The 13,822-nt window shown below is 37.3% G+C and overlaps 1 protein-coding gene across 2 annotated transcripts in view; it reads left to right on the top strand.

Annotated features, from left to right (window-relative positions):
* Positions 1-9,371: 9,371 nt before the first annotated feature.
* The window catches only part of SLC25A3 (solute carrier family 25 member 3), a 14,654-nt gene continuing 10,203 nt past the window's right edge, over positions 9,372-13,822 (top strand). The window contains exons 1-3 of one of the 2 annotated variants that reach the window (XM_053716943.1): positions 9,372-9,519; positions 11,072-11,227; positions 12,588-12,712. In XM_053716943.1, coding sequence (XP_053572918.1) covers positions 11,080-11,227; positions 12,588-12,712 — 273 coding nt within the window. In that variant the 5' untranslated portion in view covers positions 9,372-9,519; positions 11,072-11,079. Of the gene's footprint in view, positions 9,520-11,071; positions 11,228-12,309; positions 12,435-12,587; positions 12,713-13,822 lie in introns of both variants that reach the window. The other variant, XM_053716942.1, reaches the window with a different exon arrangement.

Here is a 13,822-nt window from a genome sequence, read left to right as displayed (position 1 = left end):
GTGAATTGTAAAGTTGTTTAAAATTACATGCTCTGAATCATGAAAGAAAAATTGGTGGTTTCATGTCTCTTTAAGCATGAAAGGAAGATAATGACCAAAATCTAGATATCCTGCTGTGTGTGGGACAAGTAATATTCATCAATAGTGAGTTTTAAAGATAATCTTTTCTACTCATTCTTTTAATATTAAAGGTCGGTCATAATTACCCAGATTAATTATGACTCTGGCTGTGATGTCCCTGCACCAGTCACTAGTTTGGCACAGAAAGGGTTAACCAATCATTTGCACTTTACCAGTTTGTCACAGTCTAGCTACTCCAGGCAAGCCAGGTCTCTAGATATATGCAATAAAATTTGCTCAAGTGAAACTTAAAAACTATTTAGAACAGGGGGGGCGGAGCCGACCAGCAGAGTGATCAGACGCACAATTCAGGAGCTCTGGCTCTTAATCTAGCTATGAGGGATAAAAATATAATTTACTTTATACTTTCAAAGCCTCAGGGACGTTTTCCACAAGATCTCACCACAAGCTATGCTGCTAAGTAAGGTCGGTGACTTAAATGTTAAATGTAACCCGGCTTTAAGCCCTATGACGCAGCCTTAAAAGAGCAGATCGGTACGGTTGCAACCTCCAGCCTAGGGACAGCTAAAACTTGACCAAAACTCATAATACCTAGGGGGCTGCTTATTACCTATATCTAAAACACTACCTTAAACTACCGGAACAGTCCTGAGAGTTTTACCAGTTGTGGCCTAGATTATCTCAAGAAGGAAAATGGCGACCGTGGAAGACTGTGAAAAATAAATTCTGACCCTACTTGAAACTTCCTTTCGGCTCTTTGAGCTGCAACTGATCAGTGACTTAGCGGAGATTACCTCTAGCTGTATCCTAACTACTCAAGACATACCAACTCAAGAGATAAATGGCAAATTGGATGCTAGAGCGGTCACAGATATTAAGACCCACACTGCTGGAGCGGAAGCATCACTTTATACTACAAAGGGGTTTAAGCAGATAGCTGTGAAGGAATGGCAGATAGCTGATTAGCGGACACTCTATTTGTCTCTTGATCCCAAGATTATTTCTCCATTAATCCTGAGCGGCGGCTATGAGGGGCAAGCAGTCCCTGACCTGCGGAATGAAACTAGCATGCTACCGTTGGTCTACAGAAAGCTGGGAGTTTGTCAGCTGTCACCGGACATGGAGATTGTGCCAAGCTTTAAGACAAGGCTTTTACCTATAGGAATGACTGATCGAGTACTTGTCACTGTTTCAGTAGGGCTCTATTTCATGGGAGAGGTTCTCCTACGCCATACATCTAAGGCCCAGAAAATGGGTGTGGGCTAGAGATTCATTCTCCTTTTATTCTGGATAGACTGTTCCACATCTCTAGACTCTGAGTTTGATTAGGTTTTGTTAGTGACCAACGTTTTTTTTGTTGTTGTTTACCTGTTTCATGTTTTTTTTTTCTCCAGATCAATGAGTGTCTGTACCCCCAATTATTGTGCATAGTAATTGCTTTCAGAGATCAGTGCTTAGTTATATGAATCCTAAATGCTATTGCTACTCTTTACTAGCGTTAAATTTTGCATGCTTGGTTCGATTGCTCATAACTATGCCTGTGTTAGATCTAGTTGTTCGGGGACCATTTGTTTATGCCTGTATATTTTTTCCATGCTTATATGTATTCTCTAAGGAGCTATTGTTTGTGCTATATTTGTGTATTGTACATGTTTGTTCATATAGCATTACCATGTTGTCTACTTAGACATGACAGATTAGTTTAGATCACTAATGGGCATGCGTTACATTGAATGAGTTAGTACTTATCTGTGCTTAATGTTCTACTGACGCAGACACTATTGGTTTCTTTGATCAAGGAGGTGTGCTGCCAGCGGCCGAGGCAGCGCGGCCATGCTGTTAATTACATGTGAATAAATGTCTATTCTGGATGTTTTATGAGAGGGTAATATTGTCATGTTCTCCTTTATTACATAACTTTTGTCAAGGTAAAACTGTATTTTAGCTAATCGAGACCCCACTGAAATTGTTATAGCTAACCATTATATTGAATGTTTATTGTATACTATCACACAGTGCAAATTTTGTCTCTGGGGTGGTATGGGTCAACGAGTCATACAGATAGGGTGCAGAATAGTCATGATAGAATAGTGCCTGTCATACACCAACGTAGGATCCCCTATTTTAAGATCAGACAAGTAATATCTAATTGGATTTTTTAATAACTTACTGCAGATACTTATTCAACAGATCTGAGAAAACAACCTAAAAGGGATTGTTTTAGATCATTTTAGGATATCCAAATATTTGTTCCATGGTTTCTCCTTAATTTATAGTCCAAATGCTACATATTTTGACCATTATTCTTGATCTGAGGGACACTGCTCCCATTTTTAAATTCGTTCAATCCATATATGTGTGCTTCACCATTGATATATGTGTCATTATAGTCAGGGTATGTACCTGTTGACACTATAATATTAGATAACATTTGAGTTACAAACCGTTTTTGATACCATTGGCTCCGTTTCCCCCCCTCACTTAGTTTACCCGCTAAGATAAGGGACACAGATCCCATCTTTAAACCCCTACAACCTACATATGTGTGCTTAACCATAGATGGTATTGATAAACCCCTCCTTAAGATATAGGTGTAATTATAGTCCTGAGGGCCCTTAAGGGGCCCTACATGTTCTAAATTAAAAAAAAAAAATTGAGGTTACTCTTATGTGTTCATTAACCTCATAGATAGCATTACATTACTGGAATCACCTCTGGATCTGAGTTCTTCATTACCTTTAGTTATTGACTTGTGAGTTCTCATTTATGCTTTGAAATATTGTTGTAATGCTCAATGTCTGATCAGTAGTGTAAATTACTGTAAATTGCCCTTACGGGTTGAGGGCATATGTCTGTGGTTATTATGTACTGTTTTCTTCTTTACCTCAATAAAAAAAAAGAAAAACAAAAAAAAACTATTTAGAACAGGATGCCTGTTTTATAAGGATAGACCCAGGGAAATACTTAAAGGAAAAGTAAACCCAAATAATTTCTTTCATGATTCGGATACAGCATGCGATTTTAAGCAACTTTCTAATTTACTCCTATTATCAATTTTTCTTTGTTCTCTTGGTATCTTTATTTGAAAAAGCAGGAATGAAAGCTTTGGAGCCAGTCTATGTTTTGGTTCAGTACCCTGGATAGGGCTTGCTACATTTACCCATTCAATCAGCAAGCGTAACCCAGGTTCTGAACCTAAAATGGGCTGGCTCCAAAGCTTTTATTCCTGCTTTTTCAAATTGATAATAGTAGTAAATTAGAAAGTTGCTTATCATGTGAATCATGAAAGAAAAAATTTGGGTTCAGTATCCCTTTAATCTGAAAAAACAAAATAATTAGCACACAGAAAGAAAGTTAACCCCTCAAACCTAAAATCATGTGGTCTTCATGACACAGTTGCTCTGCTATATATGTTCATGGCTAAATCTGAATTATAACTGATATGATGACATCTTTCCACCAGGGGATTTGTATTTTATTATTAAAATATTTCTTTCATCAACATTTTTTTTTATGATTGTTTAATATTTAGATATTACTAATAGTTTACTCATTGTGATGTGCCTATTCTAGAATGCTACTTGGCAAAAACAGTAAACTCTCCAGGAGTGTAAAGTAGGTGCTTAGGGGATGCCTTTTGTCCTCTTATTTTTAAGTCTTGGCTTTTGTTAAGGAGATAAGCGTCATTTTCCCTCATCCTTGGTGATTACAGTTGTATCCACTATTTCTTTTTTACAAACTTGTGCTAAAGCCTGTGTACACGGGCCAAAATGTCCCCCTCCAAGATCCTTTCCCTAGCCTTTATTCCCCCCCTCCACTCTAGGATCCCCCTGTACCTCCTTCTCCCTCCTCCCCTCTCCATGCTGCCCTTAGCATAAATTTTTTCTGTAGTGTAGTGGTCCCACCTGTTCCTGCCCCCACCAGTGATGGCTAGTCCCTTTTCCGTGCCCCAAATTCTTGAGAGTGGTGCTGTCTTCCCCTGAGGATTGTTCCCACCAGTGATGTGCCGCCCACCCGCCTCTCTCCTAACCCTCTCACACCACCGACGATCGGCACCACCAATGCCTGTTACATAGCGAAACACAGAGTGTCCCTCTCTGCTTCGGTACCTCTGCAAGACTATTTCTGCACTGCCCCACTTGTGGGGCATGCAGAAATAGTGTGATCTCGCTACTTTTAGCAAGATCACGGCAGAGGCCAGATCCTTAAGGGCTTAACGAACAGCGCCGTCCTCTCACTTGTCTCACGCAGTCTCTACTGCACATCGGCGCTGGTCATTAAGGGGTTAAGTTCAGGTATGTTTGTCTCACGCAGTCGGACAAACATACTTGGCCTTTTATTATATAGGATACAGTTGTGATAGTAATTAAATATATCCCTTGCTGTGTATGCAAATGTTTGCATTGCAGTGTTTAGTTGATGATCAATACCATGCACACATACAAAACATACGTCTGTGTCTTTTTAAATACATTACCACCTAAACATCATACCACTCAACAATAGAACTTTGTGATGCAGGACCAGGTAGCTTTGAGCAAAGACTTACAGTCAAGAGCTGGAGCCAAGCAAACCTGGGACAGAGTCTAAGAATTTCACTAGCTGGGCTGATTGAGCTATGGAAGGGTTTGGACAGTCTTTACTGGATTTAGGCAGTCAAATGTTTTTCTGAGTGAAATAGGAAGATAAATAAGAGCTGAATAGAGGAAGGGGGAGGGACAAAACAGCCTTTTCAGGAAAATCACAAAAATAACAGGATGACAGGTAGGTCTAATACACAGACATGCAATTATTTTGTCTGGAGACTTTAATTTTAGTTATTTTATTAAGATTATTCTAAACAGCATATTGACAATATGTTTTAATCTGTTTTAATATTAAAGTGAAGGTAAAGTTTCCTCGCTATGATACTGGAATAATATTAGTGGCACAAAATGAATATCAGTTTAATTCATGTTTTTTTTTTTTTAAATCTCATTATTAAATAATTACTCACCGTTTTTACTTACATTTTCTTGGTCCGCAAAATCAACCCGTTTTTTGTATTTTTTTCTCCTCGTTTGGTCACGTTTTTTCCGGAGCCTATTGAAAATCTGGCCGTTAGGCGGCCGTCTATCTACGTCACCCGCCTCCATGGTGATGTTTGCATGAGCAAAGATTTTTTTTTTCTACTGCTCTGAATCCACGCGCGCTCCTGTTTCGCGCATGCCTATTTGTCTGATTATGTAATTCCCATACTACGTCATAGGCTTGCTTAAGACGGCTACAAATCCTGACGGCTTAAAAACGGAAAGGAGGCTGTAACCAAGGACGCATTAGGAAAGGAGCACCAGGGGAGTCTAAGAAGCAGAGAGCGTGAGGGGAGAGACATCTCTACAAGGAAGAGTCTGGTAAAGATGAGAGTGAGAGTTCGGGGGACAGAAACGGGCAGGCGGGAGACATGAAGAGTGGGAGAGGATTAGAGGTATATGTTAAATATAGAAATATCCAGAATGCAGCTCCTCTCTTTCGCGCACAACATAGTAATGAATAAAAATTGTAATTCATTCAATACTAAGTTGACAGAAAGAATAACGCATGCGCTTTAGGTAAAAGAGGATACGACTATCGCATCGGGAGAGAATTGCAGAGTTGCGCATGCGCAGTTCATCGGAGGATCGTGAATGCGCTTTGGACCATCACTGTCTTGAAAATAAAGAAATAGCTGTAAGGAGGAGTCAAGATTGCAACGGTAGGCAATAAAATATATGTTTTTTTTCTGAACTCTCACAAAAATTGGGGATAAAAATGTAGCGATCAGCTTATTGAAATAAAGACTAATTATTTTGTGTATTTCAGTAGTTCAAACTTTACCTTCACTTTAAATCAGCATTTAATCATTGTTTTATATATATATAACACTATGCAGAAATGTTTACAGCATCAGTTTAAGATTTGTAATCATTTTTCTTTTTCTGCATTAACATTTCATTGTAGTTAAAGTGATGGTAAAACGCTAGGATTTACAATCGTAACAAATAAAGGGGACTTTCATTCATGAAGTATAAAATACTTCATTCTGAAAGCCCCTTTGTTATCAGCGTTTGCTGTGCTGAGCTGCTAAAGGCAGCCCACGGCAGAACGCAATTTGGCTGAGAGGTGACGTTTCCACCTCTTAGCCAATAGCCGTGCGGGAAATACAGCTTGGCGCCACAAAACCTGGCGCCAAGCTGTATTTCCCGCACGGCTACTGGCTAAGAGAAACGTCACCTCTCAGCCAAATTGCGTTCTGCCGTGGGCTGCCTTTAGCAGCTCAGCGCAGCAAACGCTGATAACAAAGGGGCTTTCAGAACGAAGTATTTTATACTTCATGAATGAAAGTCCCCTTTATTTGTTACGATTGTAAATCCTAGCGTTTCCTAAACGCTAGGATTTACCATCACTTTAACATCTATAGTATGTCTAGTGTCTACTAACAAGCCTCTATAGTATTATGTTCATTTAATTTCCACAATTTGATCTAGTTCCATTAACATATTCATTAGAATAATTCATCGTATTCACAAATGTTATTTGGCAAGTTTCGTATTACACATGAGGGATGGAAAAAATTGGCCCAAAACATGTTATTACCATCAATCAGTCTGGAAAAATGTTATGCTCTATTTGTTACCATCTCTTGTGACTATTACATATAAAAGATTAACAGACTTCAATTCAGTCTGCTAAAAATATGATTGATGTTTTAGACTTATACATTTCTTGCCAATCATTTCTACTTTCATTTACTCTACTACATATTTTATTCAAATAGTGATTTGTATTTTTTTTTACAGAAATTCAGTATCCATATCATAAACTTAAAAGACATAGAAAAGTAAATTATTGTTTAAAGGGACATAAAAGAACATAAAGGAATTTTTCTTATTGTGCTGTTCTCTACATATAACTATGTGCTTAAACCTTGCAAATTGGTTAACTCCTTCAGGGTCCGGGGCAAGTGTTTAACATTAGAATGAAGTTCTGATGTAAACACTTGCTTGAAAAATAAAATCACGTGGTAGTTGACACGTTCACAGGGTTTCAAGGCCGGAATCGGACAATGGGGGACTGCTTACAATGCTAGTCCAATTTCATGTTAAAGGAACACTGAACCCAATTTTTTTCTTTCATGATTCAGATAGAGCATGAAATTTTAAGCAACTTTCTCATTTACTCCTGTTATCAATTGTTCTTCATTCTCTTGCTATCTTTATTTTAAAAGTAGGAATGTAAATCTTAGTAGCCAGTCCATTTTAGGTTCAGCACCATGGATAGCGCTTGCTTATTGGAGGCTTACATTTACCCACCAATAAGCAAGCATAACCCAGGTTCTCAACCAAAAATGGGCCGCCTCCTATGCATCACATTCCTGCTTTTTAAATAAAGATAGCAAGAGAACAATTGATAATAGGAGTAAATTAGAAAGTTACTTAAAATTGCACACTCTATCATAATCATCAAAGAAAACAATTTGGGTTTAAAGAAAAGGAGGAGGCTGGAGGACGTCAATGGCAGACAGCAACAACTCCCACATAATAAATGTGTTTATTCAGCACAGAAACAACCCCTTTTCAGATAGAATAGAGAAAATTATTGAGCGTCATGGTCCTTTAGGTTTTAAATTTTGTATAGAAATACCAAGAAAGAAGTGGGTGAACTAAATATGTACACCCAAAAGTCTAGAGATTAGCACTCAACAAGTATGCATAAAAAAGAGGGATATTGCGTTGCTCATAGCACAAATATAATTTATTAATCTAATCCCATATTCATACATAGAAAATCACATTACAATAATCATAAAACCTACTGGTGCCCTCACTGAAAAAGTAGCTGGCTACTTGTTGATCGATAATAAAGTGCACCAAGTTCAAGTTAATAACAAGAGTAATCCTTATATTGTAAAGTGCTTGAATGACCACACAAACAAAAGCCACATACTTCCAAACTTATTGCTGTCCCAAATCCCAGCAAAACAAGTGAGCAATACATACACTGGAGTAGGGGAGGACACTCAGAGCGTTACTGTAACCCCAGGAAACTGCAGGGAGTGCTAGCACAGCCGTTGGCTATGAGGTGGAAATGTTACCTCATTGGGAATAAAATTAGCGTTGCCGTGGGTGGCCAGAGCCGCATAGTTTAGCAAGACAGCAGCGACGCAAAAAAAGGTAGTTTTAAAGGGACAGTATAAATTGCATTTTCAGGTTTATTTGCTTTTATTAACTACCTGGTTTTGTACATTTAAAACACATCCTATTGAAGTTGGTTGAGCTTGCAGGTAATATCAGATCTCATTATGTTATCACTTTATGTACACAGACTTGCTTCCTTATCTTATATTTGTCTGAAAAACCAAAGCTCAATACTAAGAGTGGTTAATGGAAAAAATATGTTTTATTAATTAACTATTCTAAACCCCACTGGGAGTGTAATTTATTGTGCTGGCTGTGTTTACATAGGCTTGTCAATAGCCTAAACATATAGGTGGGGATACCACAGGATAACTCAGCTATTTCAAATAACGAAATAAGGGTAAAGAAGTTACTTGTAAATAATTTAAAACACCCCAGAAGGTAAAATTGATAACTGGGAACATTTATGTTTAGCTGTGGTAAATCCTAGCGTTTTTTAAACAATAGGATTTACCATCACTTTAAGGAGATAAGATGAAGATGTAGCTCTGTTAGCTCAAATTCTACTTTGCATATATTTAAATGATCTGTCACAACTGGTAGAATGAGAAAATTAATTTAGAAAGGCTGACCCTAGATCAGTAATTTAATACTTGTTTTACATTAACAGAATACTGTTATAATTTTTCGTTACAAAATTATTTTAATCCTCAATATTATTGTATTCACAAAATATAAGTATACAATTTCAATCAACCATTAAGGCTTTAATTCACTTTTTCCTATCAAGGTTATAGTGTAATCAACATGCTAAACTGTAGATTTTGTGGTAAGAATTATACCAGAATCCCTGAAATTAGAATATTAAAAAGAAATATAATGCAACTAAAAGCCACTGAGATTCATAAAACACATTTTGCAATACTGTGTAACAGTTATTAAATACAAAGCAGAAGATAACCAAGCTAAATAATAAAGGTCACATATGCGGTCACCTCCCACAAGGGCACTGTACGTTACTTTATGCAAGATAAGTACTTAGGCCCAAAGAGGATGCGACTAACTGAGCTTGAACGTTCTTACGTAAAAATTCCTACAAGCAATCATGTGACCCAAAACCCAATCAGAGGCTTAGTTGTTCCGTTACGTTAAACATATGGACCAATTAGAACAACATGTTGGTATGATGGGCGTAGCACTGACGTCACGAAAGGACAAATTCATTAGCTCTGGAGGACGTTCTCTCTGTTAACCGGCGAGTGGCAAGACACCGCCATCTTATTAGGTGAGTATAGAGGGGAGAGCAGGCCGAGGTATAGCTGCTGCTAGCGCAGTGATTATTGTATACTGCAGCATGTTTGATTGTGCGTAAGGAGTATGCGATAAATGTGATATAGCCAATATTGCGTCGTATGCGATAAAGGTGATATAGCCAATATTGCGTCGTATGCCACACCGTACATGTTTCCGGTGTGCTATGTAGTGTTCGTTTCATGAGCTGTTAGATCATCGTACAATTTGATAAACGAATTCTGGTTATGAACCCATGTAGCATAGTTTAGGTTCCTTTATGTTTGTTTTTTTCGGGTGGGCGCTCCCGTTTTTTTTTTTTTTTTACATTTAATGGTTCGCAAGGAGCGCTTGCTGTAACAAGAAACCGCTGTACACCCCCCTGTAATGCTTTGCAGTATGACATTGTTCGTGGAGCTTTCTACAATCCTCGTTCCACGTTTATTTTTTGTGTATATTTTCTTTTTATGTTTTTCTTTGTGTGAAGCGTTTATTGATGGATTTTAATTTTTGGGAAGTTTAGAATGTTTCAAATGTTAGACAAGAAAACTAAGTTAATGAGAATGATTTAAATATTTTTGTGGTTGTTGTTATCTCCATTATTTTTAAATGTGTATTGCATTTAAAGGATCAGTCTACTTTATTATTTTATTTAAAAGAAACATATTTTACTACCGATTCCCAAGCTTTGCATAACCAACTTTGTTAAATTAATATACCTATAAACATTTGCCAGTTTCTAAGCCACTACACGACGTCTCTTATCTCTGCCTTTTATTAGCTTTTACAGTCTGACAGTACTAGGTCATTTGTGCCATAACAATAATATTGTGCTCACTCCTATGGAAAATGATGGTTATGCAAGAACCCTCTGTAATTGGCTAAAAGGCAATGCATGTAAAACGCACTAAGGGCCAGTCTGCATGGGCTTAGATACAGGTAAATCATAGAGGTTAAAGGTATATCAATGTGTTAGTTATGCAGAACTTTTTAAAGTGTCATCTCAATTTACATTTAAAGTGCCTGGTTTATAAAAATCTGATTAAAAACAGGGGCATTTTAATTAATCAATTTACTTTTCACTCATGTTGTGAAAATACCTTTTTAATTTTGACAGCCGCTGCATCGCTTCCCCTGCCCGTTGCAAAGCCTCTTCACGGATTTAAAATGAGGAATCCGGCTTTCTCCAATCACAACGTTGAATCACAAACTGATTCCCCCGTGGGGGCAGATGTGATTGGAGGATGACCGATCCATCATTTCTGATATATGAAGGGGCTTGCAACGACCGGGGGAATTGCTGGAGTGGCTGTCAAGATTAAAAGGAAAGTATTTTGACAGCACAAGTGAAATGTAAACTTTGATGAATTAAAGTGCCCCTGTTTTTAATTGGATTTTTAAATAACAGGCACTATCATCTAAATTTACATTCAGTGTAATAAAGGGAATATATTTTTAAACGGTAGCAATTTTCTTGTAGACTGTCCCTTTAAGAGAAAGTTGTTTAGCCTGACCCTTACGCATGTAATATATTTTTTTTCTTATAGTTGCCACCATGTATTCATCCGTTGCACCGTTAGCTCGGGTTAACCCGTTTAGTGCCCCTCAATTCCAGCTAGGGCAGGATGGCCTGACTGAAAGAAAGAGCAGCACCTCTCAGGCTCCGCCAACTCGTCACTTTGCTGCGGCTGCTGTTCAGGATGGTAAGTTTAATTGTAACTATTTAGTATCTTACTGAAATGTATTTGAAACATCACAGCTTCTGGTTGAAATCATACAACCCTTGCATATTCAGTAAACTGGTTTAATTTGAGCTTTAGTTTAGGAAAGCTGCCTAAACTAACTTGACGGGAACCAGAGTAAGTTTCAGCTGCCAGAGACTAGTTTGTTGCTGTAGTAACCATGTTCTGGAATAATCAAGTAGAGCAGGGCTGTCAGGGACCGGAAGTCAGCTGCTGTTAATTTTTGTGTCATTACACTTAATGTAAATCTGAAAAGTGCTGCATTCTTCACTGTGTACAGTATGGCTAGTAAAACTACAGCTAGTGATGTCTGGATGCTGACTAGTTGGCAAAGTACACTTTTTTTACAGTTGGCTAGGGTGTAAAGTATTGTGTCACTTGGAACAAGAAAAAACACAAGCAAGCTCAGTTCTTTTAATCAACTTTAGCTGCAAAGTTTATGGCAAAAATGCTATGTATGTATATGATATAAATAATTTCCTCTTGCTACTATGTCTCTAAAGTCCCTATAGCAACCATTAATACTACTGTATCTGGTCTAGAATGCTACACAGAGGACATAAGGTTAAATAAATGCATTATTTTATGGCCAAAAATACTCCTACGTGTGTTAATTTGCTTATAGTATTACAGATCCCAAGTTTTATTTAAGCAGAGAATCTGTAAATGGCAAACAGATGCAGTGTTTGTGGTCCCATTTGTGTAGCTATACCTAACTATGGATTGGATTACATAATTGATTAAAATGTGCAATATGCATACACTTTATTGAAGAGGACATGGTCAGCAGCTGTGTATTGTAATAAAACCAAAATAATTCTACACATTATGGTACTCAGGTGATTTCAGGTGGTGTGCGTTGGTGTGTGTTGTGTATGTGGTTTTATTTATTTTCTTTCCCTTACATGAAGTTAATTTATCCCCAACCAAGAGCACCATTGATGTCCAGTTGATTCCCTTCCATGTGTTATCGTATAAAGTGTTACCTCTGATAGTTTTAAATGTTAGAAATATTCCTAATCTGTCATGTTTTAATTGAACAGAGGAATATAGCTGTGCTTATGGATCTGGAAAATTCTTTGCTCTATGTGGTCTTGGTGGAATCTTAAGCTGTGGTACAACTCATACTGCAGTGGTCCCATTAGATCTGGTTAAATGCAGGATTCAGGTTTGTTTGCATGTATTTCAGAATGAAGTTGCTGTAGTATAATCTAAACTGCTAAATTAACCTGTTTGATGTCAACAGTTGTGCAATTGTAGCATGTGTGTTTTTTTTACCCCTTTTTTAAAAAGCATGGTGTGTTTATTAATCCTGCTACAGAGCAATACAGCTGTGAATATGGCTCCACAAAGTTCTATGCACTGTGTGGTTTTGGTGGCATCCTCAGTTGTGGTTTAACTCACACTGCAGTCGTACCTCTGGATTTGGTGAAGTGCCGCATTCAGGTTGGTATATTACATTAGCTAACTTACTAAAACAAACACATGACCACTTTAAACAGTGACACCTTTTTATATGAACTTAGAAGCAGTCCAGAATGTTTGTTTGTGTGTTTGTTTGTTTTTTTTTTTTTTTTTTTTTACTTATGTAGTGTACAAAACATTTTTATGCTAATGGAAAATCTTAAAGGGACAGTTTACTCAAAAATTTTCTCCCCTTTAATTTGTTTCCAATGATCCACTTTACCTGCTGGAGTGTATTAAATTGTTTACAAGTAGCTCCTTTACCCTTATATTGGCATTTGAAATTGTTGATTTAGCATGTGGTATCTCCACCTATTCTGAAAGTTTGTGGCCGCGCGTACCAGCTATAGATAAGCTTTGTAAACACAGCCAGCAGAAGAGATTACACTCCCAGTCGGATATAGCAGAGATAAGGTAATAAAATGTTAATTTTCCATTGTTCTCTCAAAGTACTGGTGATTGTTTTAAGGACAGATATAAGATAAAAGAAGGTATATTTACACAATGTGATACAGTAATGAGATCTGATTATACCTACAAGCTCAACCCGTTTTATTAGGTTGTGGCTTCAAAACACAAAATCAGAGCTTTAATATACACAAATAAGCCTTAAAAAGCTAATTGTCATACGTTTTTTTTTACTCTGCAGTTGGTAAAAAAAGCAATTGTAAACACATTAAGGGAAAAACTATTTTACAGTATACTGTTCCTTTAAATGTGTGTTGGCTTCTGATATCTAATGAACCCTTACATAAAGGGCACTACAACTTCATATCCTATTTGTGTGTGTGTTGAGAGAGAAAAAAGATCAGTTTTTAAACATAGCAGTTGCTACAGTTTTGTCAAATGATTTTCATCCAATGAAAAGCCACACTGGGTAATGCTGGTGTGAGTTGTGCACAATATGAGAGAGTTTAATGGTCCTGCTCTTTTCTAGCACTAGTGGTTAAGGCACTGTACTGTGTACCTTTTTTAAACACTCTTAATTTAAACCACGTTAAAATCGGCTTCACTGAAAATAGCTGTTACTATTACAAGAGTTTGAATGGATACCGAACCCAATTTTTTTTTTTTTCTTTTCATGAAACTGAT

The sequence above is a fragment of the Bombina bombina genome, chromosome 6 (genome assembly GCF_027579735.1).
Source record: "Bombina bombina isolate aBomBom1 chromosome 6, aBomBom1.pri, whole genome shotgun sequence".
Classification (NCBI taxonomy): domain Eukaryota; kingdom Metazoa; phylum Chordata; class Amphibia; order Anura; family Bombinatoridae; genus Bombina; species Bombina bombina.
This window is presented reverse-complemented; position numbering and strand designations above follow the sequence as displayed.